The 20,902-nt window shown below is 47.0% G+C and overlaps 1 protein-coding gene across 1 annotated transcript in view; it reads right to left on the bottom strand.

The window, feature by feature from the left end:
- Positions 1–13,275, bottom strand: part of FHAD1 (forkhead associated phosphopeptide binding domain 1) — a 131,332-nt gene extending 118,057 nt beyond the window's left edge. The window contains exon 1 of the mRNA XM_060012343.1: positions 13,183–13,275. Within this exon, the coding sequence (XP_059868326.1) occupies positions 13,183–13,275 (93 nt within the window). The remainder of the gene's footprint in view (positions 1–13,182) is intronic.
- Between the last annotated feature and the right edge of the window lie 7,627 nt (positions 13,276–20,902).

Genomic DNA, 20,902 nt, shown 5'->3' with positions numbered 1-20,902 from the left:
AACATTAACTCAAAGTGGATCAAAAACCTAAACGTAGTCTAAAACTATAAAATTTTTAGAGGAAAACACAGGAGGAAAGCTTTATGACATTGGATTTGGCAATGCTTTTTTGGATATGATACCAAAAGCATAGGCAGCAAAAGTAAAAAATAGATAAATTCAACTATATCAAAATTTAAAACGTCTGTGAATCAAAGGACACAATAAACAGGGTGAAAGGCCATCTAGAGAATGGGATAAAATAGTTGCAAATCACAACTCTGAAGAAGGGTTAATATGAAGAATATATAGAGAATTATAACTCAACAACAACAACAACAAAACCCCCAAATAACCTGATCAAATATAGGCAAAGAACTGGAATAGACATTTCTCCAGAGAAGATATACAAATGTCCAACAAGCATATAAAAAGATGCTCAACATTACTAGTCATTAGGGAAATGCAAATCAAATCCACAGTGAGATACCACCCCATATCCATTAGGACGGCTACTATCAAAAACAAACAAACAGGGCTTCCTTGGTGGCGCAGTGGTTGAGAGTCCGCCTGCCGATGCAGGGGACGCAGGTTCGTGCCCCGGTCCGGGAAGATCCCACATGCCATGGAGCGGCTGGGCCCGTGACCCATGGCCGCTGGGCCTGCGCGTCCGGAGCCTGTGCTCCACAGTGGGAGAGGCCACAACAGTGAGAGGCCCGCGTACCGCAAAACAACAACAACAACAAAAACAAACAAACAGCAACAGAAAATAACAAGTGTTGGCAAGGATGTAGAGTAGGGGAACACTTACGCACTGCTGAGAATGTAAAATGGTGCAGCTGATATGAAAAACAGTATAGCGGCTTCTCAAAAAATTTAGAATAAAATTATCATACGATCCAGCAAGTCCACTTCCGGGTATATACCCCAAAGAATTGAAAGCAGGAACTTAAAGAGATATTTGCACACTCATGTTTATAGTAGCATTATTCACAATTGCCAAAAGGTGGAAGCCACCCAAGTGCCCACTGACTGATGACTGGATAAGCAAAATGCGGTCCATCCATACAGTGGAATATTATTCAGTGTAGGAGGAAGGAAATTCTGATACATACTACAACACGGATGAACCGTGAGGACATTATGTGAAGTAAGTGTCACAAAAAGGCAAATTTTGTATGATTCCACTTATGTGAGGTACATAGCGTAGTCAAGCTCATAGAAACAAAATAGAACGGGGGCTGCCAGGGGCTGGGGAAGGGGGAAACGGGGAGTTGTTGTTTAATGGGTACAGTTTCAGTTTTGCAAGATGAAAACTTCTGAGACTGGTTGCACAACAATGTGAATCACTCACAACTACTGATCTGTACACTTAAAAGTGGTTAAGATGGTAAAATGTATATGTATTTTACCACGATTTAAAAAGTGGCTAAGATGAAGTGACTCACTCAACATCAAGATGCTGGCACAGGGCAATGTCAGGGTTTGAACCCAAGTCTAATTCCAAAACCTGCACCTTTGATTTGTACCCTGTGATTTCCAGAGTAGAGAGTGATTTAATAATGAGAGAGGAGACAGGCAGGACCTAATATAGAAAGCAAGTGCATTTTTTTAAAGGCTTCTGCATTTTAAATATCTTTAAAAAGTATATAGCGAGTCCATAAAATATTGAGACGTTTAAACATCTATTAACAATGACCATTCTGCTCTGATGACTCCTGTGCTTTGAGGAAGCCTCCCCGGGAAGCTGACTTAGTTATGACGTTGCCCTGAGGTTCGCTGACGTTGTCGCTGAGGTTCGACGTGTACCTGGAACCGTCCTTTGGAGCTAGGTTTCAACCCTGCATCACCTGGAACTGGGAAGCCCCATCTCAGACCATAACCTCCCGATCCCGGCCTTCCTTATCCTCTCTCTCGTCCTCTCCTTGAGTCACATAGCCTTTGCTCCCCTTCCCCTCCCTGTGGGTAATGCCCTACACTCACCCAGCCTGGGCCCTGCTCAAGCCCACCAGCTCCTTCAAGTCCATCCCGGCCCCCAAACCCTCCTGCCACCCTCACGCTTCTGTCCTGAGGCTGCCCAGTGCTCTTTGGGCCCCCCAGCCAGCAAGTCCCTGCTCTTAGGCTTTTCATTCTACTTTGACAACAGCCTCCTAGGTCTTCACCTCCTGCACCTGCCGGCATCCTCCATCTGCTTCTCCCGACCCTCCTCCATCCCTTTCCACGGCGCCCTCTGCCCAGCAGGCCCACCTGTGCAGCTGCATCATGGGCTGATGGGCTCCTTGCCTCTGGTTTCTGGTTGGGTTTGGCCAATGGGGGGTTAGAGGTCAGAGCAGGGAGGAGAGAGGTTGGGGTACTTACTCCCCTGGCTTCCTTTCTGTGGGGCCACACAGCTTCCGTCAGAGGACTCTACCCAGCCCTCGGGGTCTCCGGGTCCCAGGAATGCCCCTGCCCCTCACCCCTCAGCTCTGGGGGTGGGAACAGTCCTCACTCATACTAGCTCTGGGCCCTGCACTATCCTTTGTGGTTTCTCTGAGCCCTGCCCACTCCCTGTGGAGTCCCTTCATGAAACTCCCGTCCATCACTCCACACCCCTGTTAATGTACCTTCAGCCCCCCGCCAGGACCTGGACTTCCCAGGCATGGAGAAGCTCTCAGATGGGACCTTCAAGGCTTCTCTTAGCTGCCAAGGGCCTCCGGGTGGTCCTGCCTTCACCCCACCCTGGTCTGGTCCCTCTCCTCAACCATCTCTGCTTTAGCATCCTCATCTTGACAGTGTAACTTCCGTCTAACCTGTGAACCTGCTTACCATCCCCTCGGCCTAGAAACGCCTCCCCTTCCCCCTTCCTGTCCTTTATTGTCAAATGGCTTCAAGAGCGTTCCTTTCCCGCTGGGTCCTCAACCCACTGCCATTGCCCTCGGGGGCCTCCTCGGGCTCTCGGCCTCCCTGTGACATGTGACACAGTTGTCAGAGAGAGGCACGTGGCCTGATGGTTCAGGGGTTGGGGAAGCAGGACAATGTGGTGGTTATTAGACTGGGCTCGAGTCCAGCTCTCCTACTTCCTAGCAGGGTGACCTTGGGCAAGTGATACCTCAGTTTCCTCATCTGTAAGGTAACAAAAGGACAGTCTTATAAGTTACTGGTGACGTATAAATGATACATACAAAAGCCCTTAGGAGAGAACATATGGCAAATGTGAAATGTTCTCTATTAAGAGCAAGAGGATGGGCTCTGGAGTTAGAAAGCCTTGAGTTCAAGTCCCACCTCTGCTACCTTCCAGCTGCACAGCCTGGGGCATGGTTCTTTGCTTCTCTTCAGTTGCTCCCTGAGCAGCAAAAATGAGTTTGATAAGCTGGGCTTCGTAGGATTGACAAAAGGTACTGCTTGGGGAAATGTTCAAAGGAGTGGGATAACATTTTTTTTTTTTTTTTTTTTTTTTTGCAGTACGTGGGACTCTCACTGTCGTGGCCTCTCCCGTTGTGGAGCACAGGCTCCGGACGCGCAGGCTCAGTGGCCATGGCTCACGGGCCCAGCTGCTCCGCGGCATGTGGGATCTTCCTGGACCCGGGGCACGAACCCGTGTCCCCTGCATCGGCAGGCGGACTCTCAACCGCTGCGCCACCAGGGAAGCCCAAGGGATAACATTTTTGAAATTAACTCGTGTGTGTGTGTGTGTGTGTGTGTGTTTTATCTATTTCTTTTAACCTTTTGGTTCTTGGCTATCCCATCCCCCAGCCCCATCCCCCCACTGCCTCAGGAAAGGGATGTAGTGCAGAAATAGTAAAAAATTGGGGTTTTCAAAAGAATAAAGAAATGAGGAAATGACCAGGCGCTGGTGAGACGACGAGTCTGGGAGTGGAAGGAAAGAAGAAGCTTCTCTGCTTCCCTGTCAGCTGGATCCTTCCTCCCCGGTCTCCCCGGGAGAGCCCTGTGGACCGGCAAGGCCTCAGGAGAGGCTGGTTCTGAAATCAGACTGCCCGAGCGTGGCTCCCAGTGCCCCAGCCTCCCTCTGTGACCTCAGGCAGGATACTCAGCCTATCTGTGCCTCAACGCCCTCATGTGTAAAGTGGGGCAAACAACACTAACCTCCTAAGGATGAAATGAGTTAATACACTCGAAAGTGCCAAGAACAGTACCTGGCACAAAGCAAGCTGTCTCTGTTATTAATCCCCTCAGCCTGGCAACAGCTCTCTGGCTCCCTCACCTCTCTGACTGCTTCCAGGTCTCCACGCCGGGCTGCTCTCCCCTCAGATGTCCATTTCCTCCTCACTCTGTCCATGGGCTGGGGCCACTGTACCACCCCCTCGATTCGCAGATGTGTATTTCCAACCCCTGGTTCATCTCCAGGCCCCAAACTGCCTGGCTGCTTCCTGGATGTTGAGGTGCTCACTCAACCAATCCTGCTTCTTCCCCTCTTGGTAATGGTATTATCACCTTCCAGCTCATCCAGCCATCTTTCTCCATGGCCTGTGGCATTGATCCTACTGATTTCTCCAGAAAGCTCTCAGACCAGTCCCAAAGCAACGGTCCAGTCAGGTGGTAGTATTAATGTGGTGGGCAGAATGGTCTCCCAAAGATGCCCATGTCCTGATCCCCAGAACCTGGGAATATGCCCCATTACGTGGCAAAAGGGACTGTGCAGATATCAAGGTTACTAATCAGTGCTCTTAAAAGAGCACTGGGGACTTCCCTGGTGGCGCAGTGGTTAAGAATCCGCCTGCTAGTGCAGAGGACACAGGTTCGAGCCCTGGTCCAGGAAGATCCGACATGCTGCGGAGCAACGAAGCCTGTGTGCCACAACTACCGAGCCTGCGCTCCAGAGCCCACAAGCCACAACTACTGAGCCCACGTGCCACAGCTACTGAGTCTGCACGCCTAGAGCCCGTGCTCCGCAACAAGAGAAGCCACTGCAATGAGAAGCCCGTGCACCGCAACAAAGAGTAGCCCCCGCTCGCCGCAACTAGAGAAAGCCTGTGCTCAGCAACGAAGACCAAACACAGCCAAAAAAAAAAAAAAAAAATTAAAAAAAAGAGGGAGACTATCCTGGGTTATCCAGGTGGGACTAATCTAATCCCACCAGTCCTTATAAGCAGAGAACTTACTCTGGCTGGATTGGAGAGATGAGCGGTGGTTCTTGCTGGGCCGCCACTTAACAGCCCCAATGCTCCTCTTCCTGGGAAAGCACCAGGTCAACGTTTCCTCTTTACCCAAATCCCCCACTAGATGGCGCGACCTCAGCCTGTTGCATGAATGAGGATCACGAGAACATTCATCTCACATTTCACTGACAACCCCCATTCTGGATTCCACAGGGTGGAATTTCCCTAGCTTAGTCAATTATCTTGTTATCGCAGTTAACTGAGAATTTCCAATTTAGATATTAGATGTTCCCAAAGCTAAATTTACACTCAAAAAGTGAAGCTTCTTTTTTTAGAAACTTGAGTCAGCTCAGTCTGAAACTCAGCCCCACGTCCCCCGACTAGCTGTGTGATTTGGGCCAGTTCCTTAACCTTTCTGAGTCCCATTTCCATGTCATCAAATGAGGATAATAATGATAATAGTAGTTCTCACCTGCACAGGATTTGTTTTGAGGATATAATTCTATAAATAGATATACAGAACATACATAGATGATGTATAAAGCCATGTGAGATACAGTAAGCAGTCCATAAATGTATGCTGTAGCTGTTTGTATTACGTATGCTATTCAAAAGATTATGATCTTTCTTTCATCTCACATCCATCAGAATGGCTACTATAAAAAAAAAAGGGAAATAACAAGTGTTGGTGAGGACGCAGGGAAAGTGGAACCCTTGTGCACTGTTGTGAGAATGTAAATTGGTGCAGCCACTATGGAAAACAGCATGGCGGTTCCTCAAACAATTAAAAATAAAATTATCATATGATCCAGCAAGTCTACTTTTGGGTATATATCCCAAAGAACTGAAAGCAGGGGCTTGAAGAGATATTTATACACCCATGTTCATAGCGTTGTTTGCAACAGCCAGAAGGTGGAAACAACCCAAGTGTCCATCGGTAGATGAATGAATAAACAAAATGTGGTGAATCCACACAATGGAATATTATTCAGCCTTAAAAAAGGAAGGATATTTGGACACATGCCACAGCATGGATGAACCTTAAGGACATTATACTCAGTGAAAGAAGCCAGTCACGAAAAGACAAATACTGTTATGATTCTACTTCTGTGAGATACCCACAGTAGTCAAGGTCATAGAGACAGAAAGCAGAATGGTGGTTGCCAGAAGCTGGGATGGGGGGGCACGGGGAGTTGTTGTTTCATGGGTGCAGTTCCAGTTCTGCAAGATTCAAAGAGTTCTGGAGATGGATGGGGGTGACGGCTGCACAACAGTGTGAATAGATTTAATGCCACTGAACTGCACACTTAATAAAAGTGGTTAAGATGGTAAATTTTATGTTATGCATATCTTACCACAATAAAAAAATGAGAAAAATGAGATCACGATCGAGCCCTTTCCTCTGAAATTTTTCCTTTTGGAAGCCCTCCATCTGCCGGTGAGAAACTAGGTCCATCAGTTGCTGTGGTGGGAACTGACCAATGAAATCAGCCGCCAGTTCCCAAACAGGGGACAAAACATTCCCTGAGGACTGGCGAGACCAAACAGGTGAACCCCCAGAGCGAGGAGCACTTGGGGAGAAGCCAGGGGTGAGGTGGGGGTGGGGGGGGACGGGAGCACGCCCCAGGCGGGAGGACAAGCGGGATGCAGATGGGGAGCCAGCAAGTGCACCCTCCCAGGCCTGTTCCATTCTGTGGATTTCCCCACAGAGAGTCCACCTGTCACCTTATGTCTCACAATGTAGGTGTTCGCTTAGAATAAGAGAAATGTGAATTAAAATGACACAGGTACCATACTTCACCCCGTAGATCAGTGAAGATCCAATGGGTGGTCAGCACCCTAGGCTGGGGAGGGAGTGGGAGACAGGCGTCCGCTGCTGGCAGGACACCACATCCGGAAACCCCTGGTGGGCAATGTGGCCATGCCCATCAGCGTTACAGCTGTATGTGTCCTTTGACAGAGCAGACGTACCTGCATGTCCGTGAAATGATGCAAATAATAGGACAATCCCAGCAGCCTTGTTTAATAATAATAAACAAGATTATGATGTAGGCTCTGGTTCTTTTCTGAGAGGCAGCCCAGAACTGGCAGGGGCCAGGAAAAGGGACGAGAGTCATCTGGCTAGATGGGATCTGGTGTGTGTGTGTGAGATTCAGTCTGGCTTCACGACCCTCCGATCCCACGCGAGAAGGGCTGACCCAGGCTGGAGAGGTGGCTCCGCCCATGAGAAAGGAGCTGGCTGGCAGGACACTGACCACCAAGGGTGGAGGTGCGGACACCAGCATTTCATCCCCCTGTCATGTCTGTTCTTTCTTTTTCTCCTCCATCTCCACCCTCCCAGCTGCAGCCCTGCGCTGACTTGGGCTGTCCTAGAGCTCAGTCTTCTAGGGATCCTGGAACCTCCCCAGGGTGGGACTGGGGGAGTCTCTGGGGAGGGGGTAGGGTCAGTCAGCCCTTCATTGTTTAACCTTCGCTTCTCTTTTCCTCAAAACAAGGTTTATTGAAATAATACACACACACACACACACACACACACACACAGACACACACACACAAGCAGGAGCTCTGCTGATCAAGAAGGGAGAGGGAGGGAACACTGATGGTGGGGTTCTCGAAGTGTGGTCCTGGAACCAACTCCAGGGGACTCCATTCCCCCCACCTGACCCTGGGGAGCATATAAATGTGAAGATTCCTGGGCCTTACCCCAAACCCACTGGGTCAGAATGTCTAGGAGTTCATGTTTAACAACCACTCTTAAACATATGGAAAATCCAACAACCACTGGCTTGGTGTTTCTTCATTCTGGAAGACTTGAGCCCCTTTCTCAGCAGCGTTTAGATAACAGCCATATCCAACTCTAAAAACTACAGTTTACAAGACACATCAAATCACATAAATTACAACTCGCAAGGTTTAGCTGTGAAACGGGCAAGGCTGAGGCTTCTGAGCCGTGTAAGACGGGAGAGGGGAGACTGTGACTAGAGCTCCTGGTGGCTCGTCTGCACACAGCAGCCGGGATGCTCACTGGCAGGTCTGCCCCTTGTTTACCAGCCTTCAAGCCTTCTTCCCATCGCTTTTCAGATAAAGATCAAAACCCTTACGGTGACATGAAGGAGGCCTACTTGTCACTTAGCCCTCCTCCTTCCCACTCTGACTCTGGACGCCCTGGTTTTCTCTCAGTCCCTTGGGCTCACAATATGCTCTTCCACCCCAGGGCCTTTGCACATGCCATTCCCTTCTCCTTGTGTCTAGTTAAGTCCTCCTTGTCTTCCATATTCCTTTCCTTTACAGCCCCAATGTTGGAATGGAATTAGTCACACCTTTGTGGGATCATCTGACTTACTTCTCTCTCTCCTGGCAGCTTCCTGATTGTAGGGACCAGGTCCAGTTCTGCCATCGCTGTGCCCCTAGACTTGGCTTGGTGCTGAGGCTCTGGGTAAATACTGTGCAAATAATGAGTGATAACAACAGTTATCACTGTTGACTATAAACAGTTCTCACTAGTCTGGCTATAAACAGGCTTCCTATTGCCTTTAGGGAACCAAACTCCTTACAGGATATAGAAAAAAAGCCTGGACGGGAAAACCCTGCAAATATCAATATTGATTTTTCCCTGAGCCAAATGATTACAAATGACTGTTATTTTCTTCCTTATATTTTCCTTTCTCCCAATTTTTAAAAACAAGAAGCATGTAACTACCTTCCATTATTGGAAAGAGTAAATGATGTTGAAATACTACGATACCAATAGTCAAAACAACATGTCAGCCTTGCTGATGAGAAGAGATCTTTAGAAGCATGACTGCCTGTTCTTTAGGATTGATCCAGGCAAATAAAACAAACAATCTTTTTTATTTGCTAGATGTAACCTCTGGGTAATTGCAAGGATGACTTTTTATTAATATAAATCCCTGAATTTTATTTAGTGGAATGACCTCTAGTGGCCTCAATAACATAAACTATAAATTGACTACTGAATTATTCCTCGGGATGGCTCGTAGCTGATCAGGGGTGATTCTTCTGATCAGAAAGGCCCAGTGAAGTCAGCAGAGGGGCAACTTTTACCTTGTTTTATAAAACTGGAAAATGTTGATATGTCTATAGGTTTCAATTCTTCAAAATGGACCCATGTCCCCACACCCCTCTTCAGAGCAAATCTCCTCTCCCATTTAAGCTTTGGGAAGATGATTTGTCTAAGAGAAGACAGAAGCGCCCGTCAAAAGTCTATCCCCAAAACGCTTGGCAATTCATGTATCAGCTGTCCTCCAAGGATCCCAAATGAGCTCGTGCTTCCGGAAATGCAACTGATTCCTTCATAAATCAATGTGACTGTAGCTGGCAGCAGTGATGTATTTATTTTCTTTTCTTTTTTTTTTTTTTTTTCGGTACGCGGGTCTCTCACTGCTGTGGCCTCTCCCGTTGCGGAGCACAGGCTCCGGACGTGCAGGCTCAGCGGCCATGGCTCACGGGTCCAGCCGCTCCGCGGCATGTGGGATCTTCCCGGACCGGGGCACGGACCCGTGTCCCCTGCATCAGCAGGCGGACTCTCAACCACTGCGCCACCAGGGAAGCCCAGTGACGTATTTCTTAAGCTAAGTCCGAGGAGCAGTCAGCAGTCAATTATTTTTATACAATGAATGCAACTCAATTTCTGTCTAGTTAATAACTGTCCTCATTGGTTCCCGTTTCCAAATGGCTTATTAATGTCAGTGGATCCTCATCTCAACCCTGTGCACCTCTGAGGATTCTTCTCAGTCTCTGTTTTATGCGACCATAATAATGATCATTGTGTCATTTACTGAGCACCACAGGCCAGGCTCTTTAGGTGCATTTCTCACTTAATCCTCAGAATAACCCTGTGAGGTAAGGGGTTTACAGACAGGGAAAAGGAGCTCAGAGTGATTAAGTAATTTGGCTGAAGTCACTCAGCCACAAAGTAGCCTAATGAGATTCAAACCCAGGTCTGTCTATCTCCAAAGCCTGTGCTTTTAAAAATTACTACAGTTTTCTAATATCATAGTCAGGTTCAAAACAGAGATCTCTGTCTCTACTTTAGCCAGACAGGAAATAAAACTACCCCAAATCTATGCCTTGTTAGGATAAAGAAGAAACTACAGTGCTGCTGCTTCTTCTTTTTCCTCCCACTTTGCACACTGCACAGGTTTTCTGTGTCCTTGAAGGGAGACCGTATCATGGAGGAGAATCTCACAGGGAGGTTCATGGAGTTATCTTTAAATCTGTTGAGTTTACAATAAACATTCTCAGAAAACGAGGAATAAGGGGGGAAATTTCGCACTTCGTAAGAACATGTAGAAAAACCCTACAGCTAACCTCGTACTTAACGGTGAAGGACTGACTGCTTTCCCCTAAGGTCAGGAACAAGTGCATATAAGGATTTATACACTGCTCTTGTTCAGCAGAGTCCTGGAAGTCTTAACCAGGGAAACAAAGCAAGGAAAAGAAGATTAAAGGCATTCACATCTCCTTTTCTGAAAGGAGAAATAAAATTGTTCTTATTTGCAGATGACGTGATTGTTTATGTATAAAATCCCAAGAAATCTACACAAGCCCTTATATAAGAAAGTGCAGTTAAGGCTGCAAGATACCAAGAAGCATACACAAATCAACTGAATTTCTATATACTGTCAATGAACATGTGGACACCAAAATTAAAAATGCAATACCATTTACAATCACTCAAAAAAAAAAGAGAGAGAAATACTTAAGTGTAAATCTAACAAAAAACATGTACAGGACTCGTATGCTGAAAACTACAAAACACTCATGAGAGACACTGACTAAATGGAGAAATATACCATGTTCATGAATTGGAAGAAAATGTAGGAGTATATCAATTATTCTCACATTGATATATAGGATTAAACACAATTCCAATCAAAATTACAGCATGATATTTTGTATATACAGACAGGCTTATGCTAAAATGTAAATGGAAAGGCAAAGGAACTAGAATAGGTTAAAAAAATTTTTTAAAGAAAAGTGGGAGGAATCACTCTACCTGATTTAAGACTTGTCTAGCGACAGTAATCAAGGCTGTGTCATAATGGTAGAGGGACTGACACATAGATCCATGAACATAATAGGGAACCAAGAGAGAGCCCCCAGACAAAGTGTGGCCAGATTATTTCTGACAAACTTGCAAAAGCAATTCAATGGAGAAAGGATAGTCTTTTCAACAAATGGCTCTGGAACAACTAAATGTCCACATGCAATAAAAATGAACTTTGACCTAAATCTCACATCATAAACAACAGTGAACCCAAAATGGTTCATAGATTTAAACATAAAACTATAAAACACTTAGAAGAAAACATAAGAGAAAATCCTCAGGGTCAGGGACCTGGTGGCATGTTCTTAGACATGACACTAACAGCATGATCTATAAAAAAAAAAAATAACTACCTGGACTTCATCAAAAATTAAAACTTTTGGTCTGTGAAATATTCTGCTAAGAGAATGAAAAAACAAGCTATGGATGGGAGAAAATATTTGCAAACCATCTATCTGACAAGGGACTCACATCTAAAATACATAAAGAATTCTCAAAACTCAATGGTAAAAAACCAAACAATTCGATGAGAAGTGCTTAAAAGACAGGAAGAGATATTTCCCCGAAGAGGATATGCAGAAGGCAAATACGTACATGAAAAGACATTTAACATCACTATCGATTTGGGAAATGCAAGTTAAGACTATGATGAGATACCACTACATACTTACTAAAACAGCTAAAATGAAAAACAGTGTTTACGCTAATTGCTGGTGAGGATGTGTCTCATACGTGGCTGGTGGAAATGAAAAACGGTACAGCCACGCTGGATAAGCCCGGCCGTTTCTTTACAAACCGAATATATATTAACATATACGTTAATCCATGCAGTCACACTCCTGAGCATTTATCGCAGAGAAATAAAAACTTATGTTCACACAAAAACCTGTACACAAATGTTTATAGTAGATTTATTTGTAATAGCCCCAAATGGAATCAAAATGTCCTTCAAAAGGTGAATGGTTAAACATAGGTGACACGTCCATACCGTGGACTATTACTCAGCAATAAAAGAACAAGCTAATAACCTAAATGGATGTCGAGGGCATTACACTGAGTAGAAAAAAAAAAAAATCAATCGCAAAGGTCATACATAAGTGATGAAAATTATAGAGACGGAGAACAGATGAGTGGTTTTAGGGGCGTGGGGACGATGGTGGGAGGAGGAATTGCGACTATAAAAGGCATATCACAAGGGACATCTCTGATGATGGAATACTTCTGTATCTTGATGGCCACACACAAATCCACACGTGGTAAAATGGCACAGAACTCCACACATGCTTCGTGCCATTCTCTCTACGATTTGTGCATCTATAATTATTTCAAAATAAAGTTTTAAAAAATCTGTCGAGTGAAGTCTGAGAGAGGTCTGCCTTTCGCAGTCGTAAAGGGATTCCATTGCATTTCTCTTTCTGCTTCAATATTTTAATCCCTTTCAAAATTTTAAAAGGCTCCAAGCCACTGTTTTTATAATTCCTTACTTACAATTTCTTCCAACTTCCTTGGCTGTCAATGAGCTGGGAATGTGGACCGAGCCACAGCTAATTCAGAGAATGAAAGGAAATGAGAGAGCGCTGAGGCCATGCCCGGGGCTTACCCTGATTTACTACTTGGAGGTGTGGGGGCGGGGGACGGCTCCGAGGGGCCCACAGTCTCCAGAAGCGCTGGAAAGGGCGAGAGGCCATTGCTCAAGCTGGGCACTTCAGGTGGCCGTGGCTGCCAGACGCGGAGCAGGTGAAGGTCAAGCATCAGCTCTACGCCCACCTTCCAACCCGCGCCATCAGGGTGGGACACCGCAGACACAGTCAGCAAAGGACAGAGGGCCCATCGCACTTTGCACTGTGCTCATTCGCACCACACGTGCCAGGGAGACCCAGCACATGCGGGGACTGGTTACTGGTGGCACACCGACGAAGGCTGGGACTGTTAGCCAGAGGCTGTGCTTTAGAAGAGATTGGAGTCCACAGAACAGTGAGGACTTTTGGTGGCGTGAGGGGTAGGGAGGGTCGGGGACTGGGTAGGAAGAGGTCTTACCTCTAAAACAAGGTCTGAATCTTCATGCTTTCCAATCGTAGTGCTTTTATTCAGGACAAAGAAGCCTTCTGCGCTCTTTAGATAGGCCCTCATACTCTCTGCTTCCCCTATAAAAGGTTTACAGAAGACAATTCTGTTAGAAAAATACAGTCCTCTAATTATTCAATATCATATTTAGAATGAATGGAATACACCATAATGTCCACAGGAGAAGTCAGCAGAGGTAGGAGTGGGTAGCTGGAGTTAACAGTGATCACAATTAGAATTCCTCACATTTTTAAGACTGTCCTTTTAACAGTGATATCCGGCATAGATGAGCTTGGTTCTGATCACAAGAGGACATCCTTTATGTAACTCAGAGCACAAACAAGCAATAGCAAAAAAAAAAAAAACCCCAAACAAATCTGAATTCCTCTGATAACCGCTCTCCACCTCCCATTAAGCTTAGTTTGGGGTTAGTTATCTGACAGAATCAAGTGCTCAGTGTTACTAACCCACCACTTACTAGCTCTGTGACTCTGGGTGAGTTACTTATTCTCTCTCTATGCCTCTGTTTCCTTATCTGTAAAATGGGGCTAATAATACTCTGTATCCTAAAGAGTTTTGTGAGGATTAAATGTGAAGCATCTAGAATGGTGATTGCTACACTAAACCCCCATTTGTCCTACTGTGATTATGACTGTTATTAATCTTGGGCTTCTGAACTTTGACTCAAGGAACCCCAACTTCTACAGAGCTTCTTAAAGTGCGGAAGAGTCAGTCATCAAGGAAATGGGCATTAGAAGATACTTTCTTTTTAAGTCACTGCACTCCTTCATATATTTAGGTTAAAAAAAAAAGATTTCCAAAGACAAAATATCAAGATTATAGCTTGGCTGTATGGTCAAGACTCTGTACATATCTTTTCCTGGCATTTTATTATGAAAATGTCAAACACACAGAAAAGTTGAAAGAAGTGGATGGTGAACTTCTATATAACCAACACCCAGATTCTACAATCGACATTTTGCTATATTTGCTTTATCACATATTTACCCATCTATACCTTTTATATTTTAATGCATTTCAAAGTAAATCCTATACATGTTTTTTAAATTTATTTATTTATTTATTTTTGGCTGTGTTGGGTCTTCATTTCTGTGCGAGGGCTTTCTCTAGTTGTGGCAAGCGGGGGCCACTCTTCATCGCGGTGCACGGGCCTCTCACTATCGCGGCCTCTCTTGTTGCAGAGCACAGGCTCCAGACGTGCAGGCTCAGTAGTTGTGGCTCACGGGCCTAGTTGCTCCACAGCATGTGGGATCTTCCCAGACCAGGGTTCGAACCCGTGTCCCCTGCATTAGCAGGCAGATTCTCAACCACTGCGCCACCAGGGAAGCCCTATACATGTTTTTTAAAACATAAAAATTTCAGTGACTTCAGTAGGTTCCAAGATGTTGATAATTCACCTGATATTTGAATTCTGATCCATCTCAATGCCATGTCAAAGAAAGGCTCTTTTCTTTTTTTTCCGTTTTTTTTTTTTTTTTTTTTTTTTGTGGCTGTGTTGGGTCTTCATTGCTGCATGCGGGCTTTCTCTAGTTGCGGCGAGCAGAAGCTACTCTTCCTCACAGTGCGCAGGCTTCTCATTGCGGTGGCTTCTCCTGTCGCGGAGCATGGGCTCTAGGTGTGCAGGCTTCAGTAGTTGCAGCACGTGGGCTCAGTAGTTGCGGCACGCGGGTCCTAGGGTGCGTGGGCTTCAGTTGTTGTGGCTCGCGGGCTCTAGAGTGCAGGCTCAGTAGTTGTGGCGCACTGGCTTAGTTGCTCCGAGGCATGTGGGATCTTCCTGGACCAGGGCTCGAACCCGTGTCCCCTGCATTGGCAGACAGACGGATTCTTAACCACTGAGCCACCAGGGAAGTCCCCGAACTCTCTTTTCAACTGAAAGGTCACTGAAGTGTGAAGTTGTTAGACTGTGGATAAAAACAAAAATCATCTAGGTGTGACCGTAGAGGGTCTCCGGTCTGGCTCTGCTTTCCATCAACATTTCCATCATCATTTCATCACTGAATCCCTACTAAGTGCCAGGCACTGGGCTATCCTTTTACACACAGGGCCTCTTTTCATCCTCAGAACAACCCTGCGAGGTAGGTGTCAGGATTGTCCCGCTTTACAGATGAGGAAACTGAGACTCAGAGAAGTTAAGGTCACACAAGAGTAAGTGTGTGACAACTCTGGGCCTTTGCATGTAACCAGTGTACAAACCTCCACTGTTGCTGGTGGGGCAGAGTAGGGGTGGGGGAATTGCACTGTCTGCTGACACTTGGGACATGTAATAAAAGAAAGTCCTTGAAACCAGCATTCTATCCTCCGAAAGGAAGATGAGACCCTACCTGGGGGTAAGAGAAATAAAAATAAGCAGGATAGTTTATATTTGTAAACTTTGAGGCCTGTGGATGTCCCACAAATATTGATGCTTTCGGGCTTCCCTGGTGGCGCAGTGGTTGAGAGTCCGCCTGCCGATGCAGGGGATACGGGTTCATGCCGCGGTCCGGGAAGATCCCACATGCCGCAGAGCGGCTGGGCCCGTGAGCCATGGCCACTGAGCCTGTGCGTCCAGAGCCTGTGCTCCACAACGGGAGAGGCCACAACAGTGAGAGGCCTGCGTACAGCAAAAAATAAATAAATAAATAAATAAATAAATAAATAAATAAATATATATACTTTCATATAATGAGAAATAAATTTTATTAAGTTCGCTGTCATGTATATAGGGGAAAAGACATTTCCTCTTCCCAAAGAACCATGCTCTGTTGCCCTCAGTTATTAATCTTCAATTGCAGAGAACCATGTTATCAAGCAACACATTCAAGTCGAATTAATCTAAAATGTAAACTTTCAAGAAATGTCTCTTCTGCAGGAAAACCACAGGAAACGCCACTAATCTAAAACTTAAACTTGGATCATGCGCATATTTGTGTTTTAGCTCTCACCCCAGACGTCCCCAAGGCTGGGGTCTTCTCTCTGCTCAGACGTCCCCCCTTGGGGCAACCACCTGACCACTCTGGCTAAAGGCACCCTCAGTCATGTTATTCCCCTGCTGGTTTTCCCCTGCTGTGTTTCCTTCCTTGTACTTATCATTCTCTGACATGTTCTGTTCCTTTATTTAGTTATGCTTGCTGTTTGTTTCTCTTTCACTAAGATATATGTTCCTGGAAAACCAGAACTGTGTTCATTTTGTTAAGAAGCGATTCTTCGTGGGTATTTTGTGTTTGTACCCATCTTCAGAGCAAAGGCATTGAAAGATTTTGTCCTGCACTAACTTTCCGAGAATGCTTGTATGGCAAACAGCCTGGGAGGATATAGGTAATGTTTATAATAAAGATAACGGCTCCTTCTGGGGCAAAAGTTGGGCAGGTTTGCTAGCAGCCCCTTTCAAAGATTGCAGTTTCCTAAGTTTGGAGTTCCTTACCTGGCACACAGACCCACTGTGGGCACAGCATCCACACTGGCTGTTCTGCACCACCCCGAGGGACTTTCTGGGCAACAGGAACCAATGTGCATATGCAGCTCTGGCTGCCTGTTACGTCGGCTGTGCTGTGAGTAATAAAGTTCTTTGTTTCTGGCCCAGGAGTCTCTTGTCTTCTGCCAGGAACTATAAGCTGGGCAGGCTCTTACTAACTTTCAAACAGGGTAAAACGTCAGACCCTTTGCAGTTCCTGCCAGTTCTGTGCATTACCCCTTCTCCAGGGTAGGGGGCGGTGGGGGGGACAGCACCTGACACATAGTAGGTGCTTGGTAAACACTTGCTGAGTGAATGAAAATACAAACGACACCTCAAAGCAAGTCAGTACAGCCAGCTGGCTAGGAAGCTTTGATAGTAACTACCTTTCATTTTTCCTGTCAGTATCTATCTTAGATGACTCCTTGGAAAACCTAAATTCTCTCTCTTTAGCTTTTGGATTGGACAATATTTCTCCACATTAACTTTGCCCTGTGCATCACTTCCTTGCCTGAAAACACTGTAAAAGTAATTTGAATGTGTTTAGCTCTGTGAATTCGTTCTTACTCAGTGCCATGGAGCACCAGCCACGGTAAAGAGCAAGAGCTTCAATCATCTGCATCCCCCCTGACCACTTTGGACGGCTCAGAATTGGGATATAGGAGCGAACTTTCTTTTGAGGTTTACAGTGGCCTCCAAGTTCCTTAAAGAAGGAGAGTTCAGGTAAGGGGCGGTGTGTGTGTGTGTGTGTGTGTGTGTGTGTGTGTGTGTGTGTGTGTCTGACCATTGGGTGGGTGTTGTCCATAAATCAGGGGAAACAGGGGTTCCTCTCTTAATCCCAGCTATACCCACAGGACATCCAAGAGCTGGTGCCCAGGAGAGGCCTAAAGCTCCCGTGCCGGCTACCTTGGGGGACGAGGTAGGGGCTGCACTTAGGAAGGAACGGCTGGTGTTGGGGCACCTTCTCTGGGGGTGCTCCTGGCGACCCGAGCCTGGATCAGAGAGTTCGGACTCGGGTGGGGCCGGGTCCCCTGCCTACCCCAACGCCCTTGACTTCGCAGGGATGGCCTCCTCCGGCCCAGGTTTCCGCCCGCCGCCTCCTCGCGCGCCGCTCTCACCTGGCCAGAGGAAGAAGCCCACGCCTCGTCCTCCGCCGAGAGCCCTGACCGTTCGGGAGGCGCCGGGCCCGCTCTGGGCGAGGCCGCCGGGCCGCACTCCCGCGGAGTCTCCAGCCGGCGGCCCACAGCCCGCGCGCCGGCCCGGCCTGTGTACGCGCGTCGCCACGGCAACGCCACCCAGCCGGCCGTGCTGGTGAGGGGCGTGGCGTGCGCGGCGCTAGAGGACGAGGGGCGGTGCGCTGGGAGCACCCAGCCAATTACAGCCCGCTGCAGCGCTGCGAGCCCTCCCCGACCTGCCGCGTAGAGGTCCCCAGCCCCGTTTCAAGGATGGGGAAACGGGTTCAGTGTTCACAGAAGTAGCCCAAAGTTTTACAGCGGGGAAGGAGCAGACTCAAGAATCCTTCCTACTGACCTTAGCTCTAGGCTAGGTGCGTTGAGGAGGGGGTGGTCAGGCGTGGGAGGGTAATGGAGCTGAACCACGAGAAGCTTGGAGGTTACTACCCCCGTCCCACCCGAATCTCTAGTTCTCTCTGTTGTGGAGGAGAAAATAGAGTAAGCTGGGGGGACCATCACTTCTGGGGGTGGGGGTGGAGATGGGAGATGGGTGGGGTGGAAGGAACAATTTTGAAAGAATGAGAGATTCTTCCACGTGCTAGGGAAAGGGTATTTACAAGCCCACAACCTTACTGTTCCTGTCCTTCCCTGTCAAAACTCACGTTTATTCATTTATGTATTCTTTACTTCTACAAACATCACCTGAGTCCCTACAAGTGTCAGACGGTGGCCCCAGTGTTGACCTGGATCAGATCCTCAAGAAGCCCCCCCGCACCCGCCATGGGCACGGGACTGGGGGGAAGGAGCGTGTGGAGAAGACATGCAAATCCCAACTATCTCCCCTCACCCCATGTCACCTTTTTCAGATCAACCCTTTTGGTGTGGGAGCAGAACAGCCCCGCTGACTACCTACAGAATGCCTCATTTCCCTGGCAGGAAATGACTGACAAGGTGCCCCAAGACAAACTCAAAATATTCATCTAAGAAAGATGAAAGATGGCAGACTCCACTCTAGTCAATTAGAAGAAGATATAAGAGAGAAAAATCATGGAAATCGATATGTGATGGAATATATGGTAAAGATGCTCCCACATGCCTAGAGGCTCTTAGAAATGCACATTCCCTGGCACAAACCTCAGAGATTCTGATTAAGCAGCTCTGGAGCATGGTCCAGGAATGAATTTGTTGCATTCTTGCAAATTCCTTGTTAAAACCTTGGCAAAACCTCAGGATTTATTCAACCCTGCAGTTGAATCGCAGAGCCCTCCCAGAACTTGACCCTGGAAATCTCTTCCAGGCCCTCAGTCTGCCTGGAAGGTTCTGCCTGGGTTAGTTTCCTTCGACCAGAAAGACCCTAGGAAAGTATGAGGAGTGACCACAGAGGCTGGGGCCCTGAGTGGTAACTTCAGATGAACAGAGAGGGTCAGACTCAACTCTCCAGGCACATTTCTGCCTCAGGGCCTTTGCAGTTACTGTTTCTTCTCCCTACCAGGCACGTCCCCCAGGGATCTCCTTCAGCTCCTTTAGATTTTTACTCAAATATCACCCTATTTAAAATGGTCTTGGAATTCCCTGGCGGTCCAGTGGTTAGGACTCGGTGCTTTCACTGCCCGGCTCGATCCCTGGTCCATCCTGCAAGCCCCATGACGCCACCAAAAAAACCCCAAAAAACATGAATAACAAAACAAAACAAACACCTCACGCTATTGCTCTTCCCTTCATCTTACCACTCCTCTAACGTGCTATTTATTTAGTTTCCTTATCTTATTTGTTGTCAGTCTCCCCACTCCCAACACCCCCCTGCCCTCCAACTTAAGCTCCATGAGGGCAGGGATTTTTTTTCTCTTTTGTTCACTACTGTATCACCAGTACCTAGAACAGTGCCTGAATGAATGAATGAGTGAATGAACAGGGGCAGCCCTTGCCACCCGCCCACAGCCTTGCCTCCTACCTCTTGAGCTGCTGAGCTGAACTGTCCTTACCCCAGGACCTAGGCTTCTGTAGCCATGGCCCTCCCCAGCCCCACCCCCATCTCCATGCTTGTCTTCAGTGTCATCAACATGAGCACAGAACACAACCCTGCTCACTGCCAGCCAGACCCTACGGAGCCCATCCAGGCCAGCCTGGAGCCGGAGCAGCCCATGGCCCCCCGATAGGCTTGGGAGAGCATATTTGCCATTAGTCCATCTCTCAATGACGAAATACAAAACGGAGAACAAAGCTGACATTCAGACTCCCTGGAGCAGAAATTGCCAACTCTTGATTGTATCCTGCCGCTCCCCACAGGTTGGCACAGTCATCTCAGAGGGTGTGTGAAAGTCTTAAACCCCAGTTCCATGTCATCCACTTAAATTTCAAAAACAGAAAATAAAATACCCCAATAACTCACGGCTTTATAATAGCATGTCCTGGGCTGAGTGAGAGTGGTACTTTGCAACGATGGGGTGTTAAAAATACTGCACCTGGGGAATTCCCTGGCAGTCCACTGGTTAGGACTTGGTGCTTTCACTGCCGTGGCCCGGGTTCAATCCCTGGTGGGGGAATTAAGATCCCGCAAGCCACACGGCATGGCCAAAAAAAAAAAAAAAAAAAAAGAGGTTTCTAGATTATATGGGCTCCTTGGTGTTGCCTGTAATCAATCAATCTTATTGAGCTCTGGGTGGCTACCAAGGCTGTACTGTATTTCCATCAGCATCAGAATGCTGGTGTGTGAAAGGCCAGGGTTCAGGTCCCAGCTTCGTCATTCCCAGCTGTCCTCATAATACTGGAGCGAGTGATGTTAACTCTGGGCTTTCCACCTGCAGGGCACTGTCTCAGTCCTTCCTGTGGATCATCTCATTTAATCCTCACCATAACCTGGGGCAGTAGGTGTGTGTGAAACACCTGGAACAGTGAGCTCAGCAGAGAAGCACTCAAAACTGTCGTGATGGGTATTATTTCTATCAAATCACTCCCACTTGAACAGGAAAATAAGGCTCAAGAGACATGGAGGTATGTGCCCAAGGGGGCACAGCCAGAAAAAGATTTGAATCTAGATGACTGTGATGGGAAGGTATTTTCCCCCGGGACT

Source organism: Delphinus delphis, chromosome 1 (assembly GCF_949987515.2).
Source record: "Delphinus delphis chromosome 1, mDelDel1.2, whole genome shotgun sequence".
Classification (NCBI taxonomy): Eukaryota; Metazoa; Chordata; class Mammalia; order Artiodactyla; family Delphinidae; genus Delphinus; species Delphinus delphis.
The sequence above is the reverse complement of the archived record's forward strand: the minus strand, read 5'-3'. Positions and strand labels throughout refer to the sequence as shown.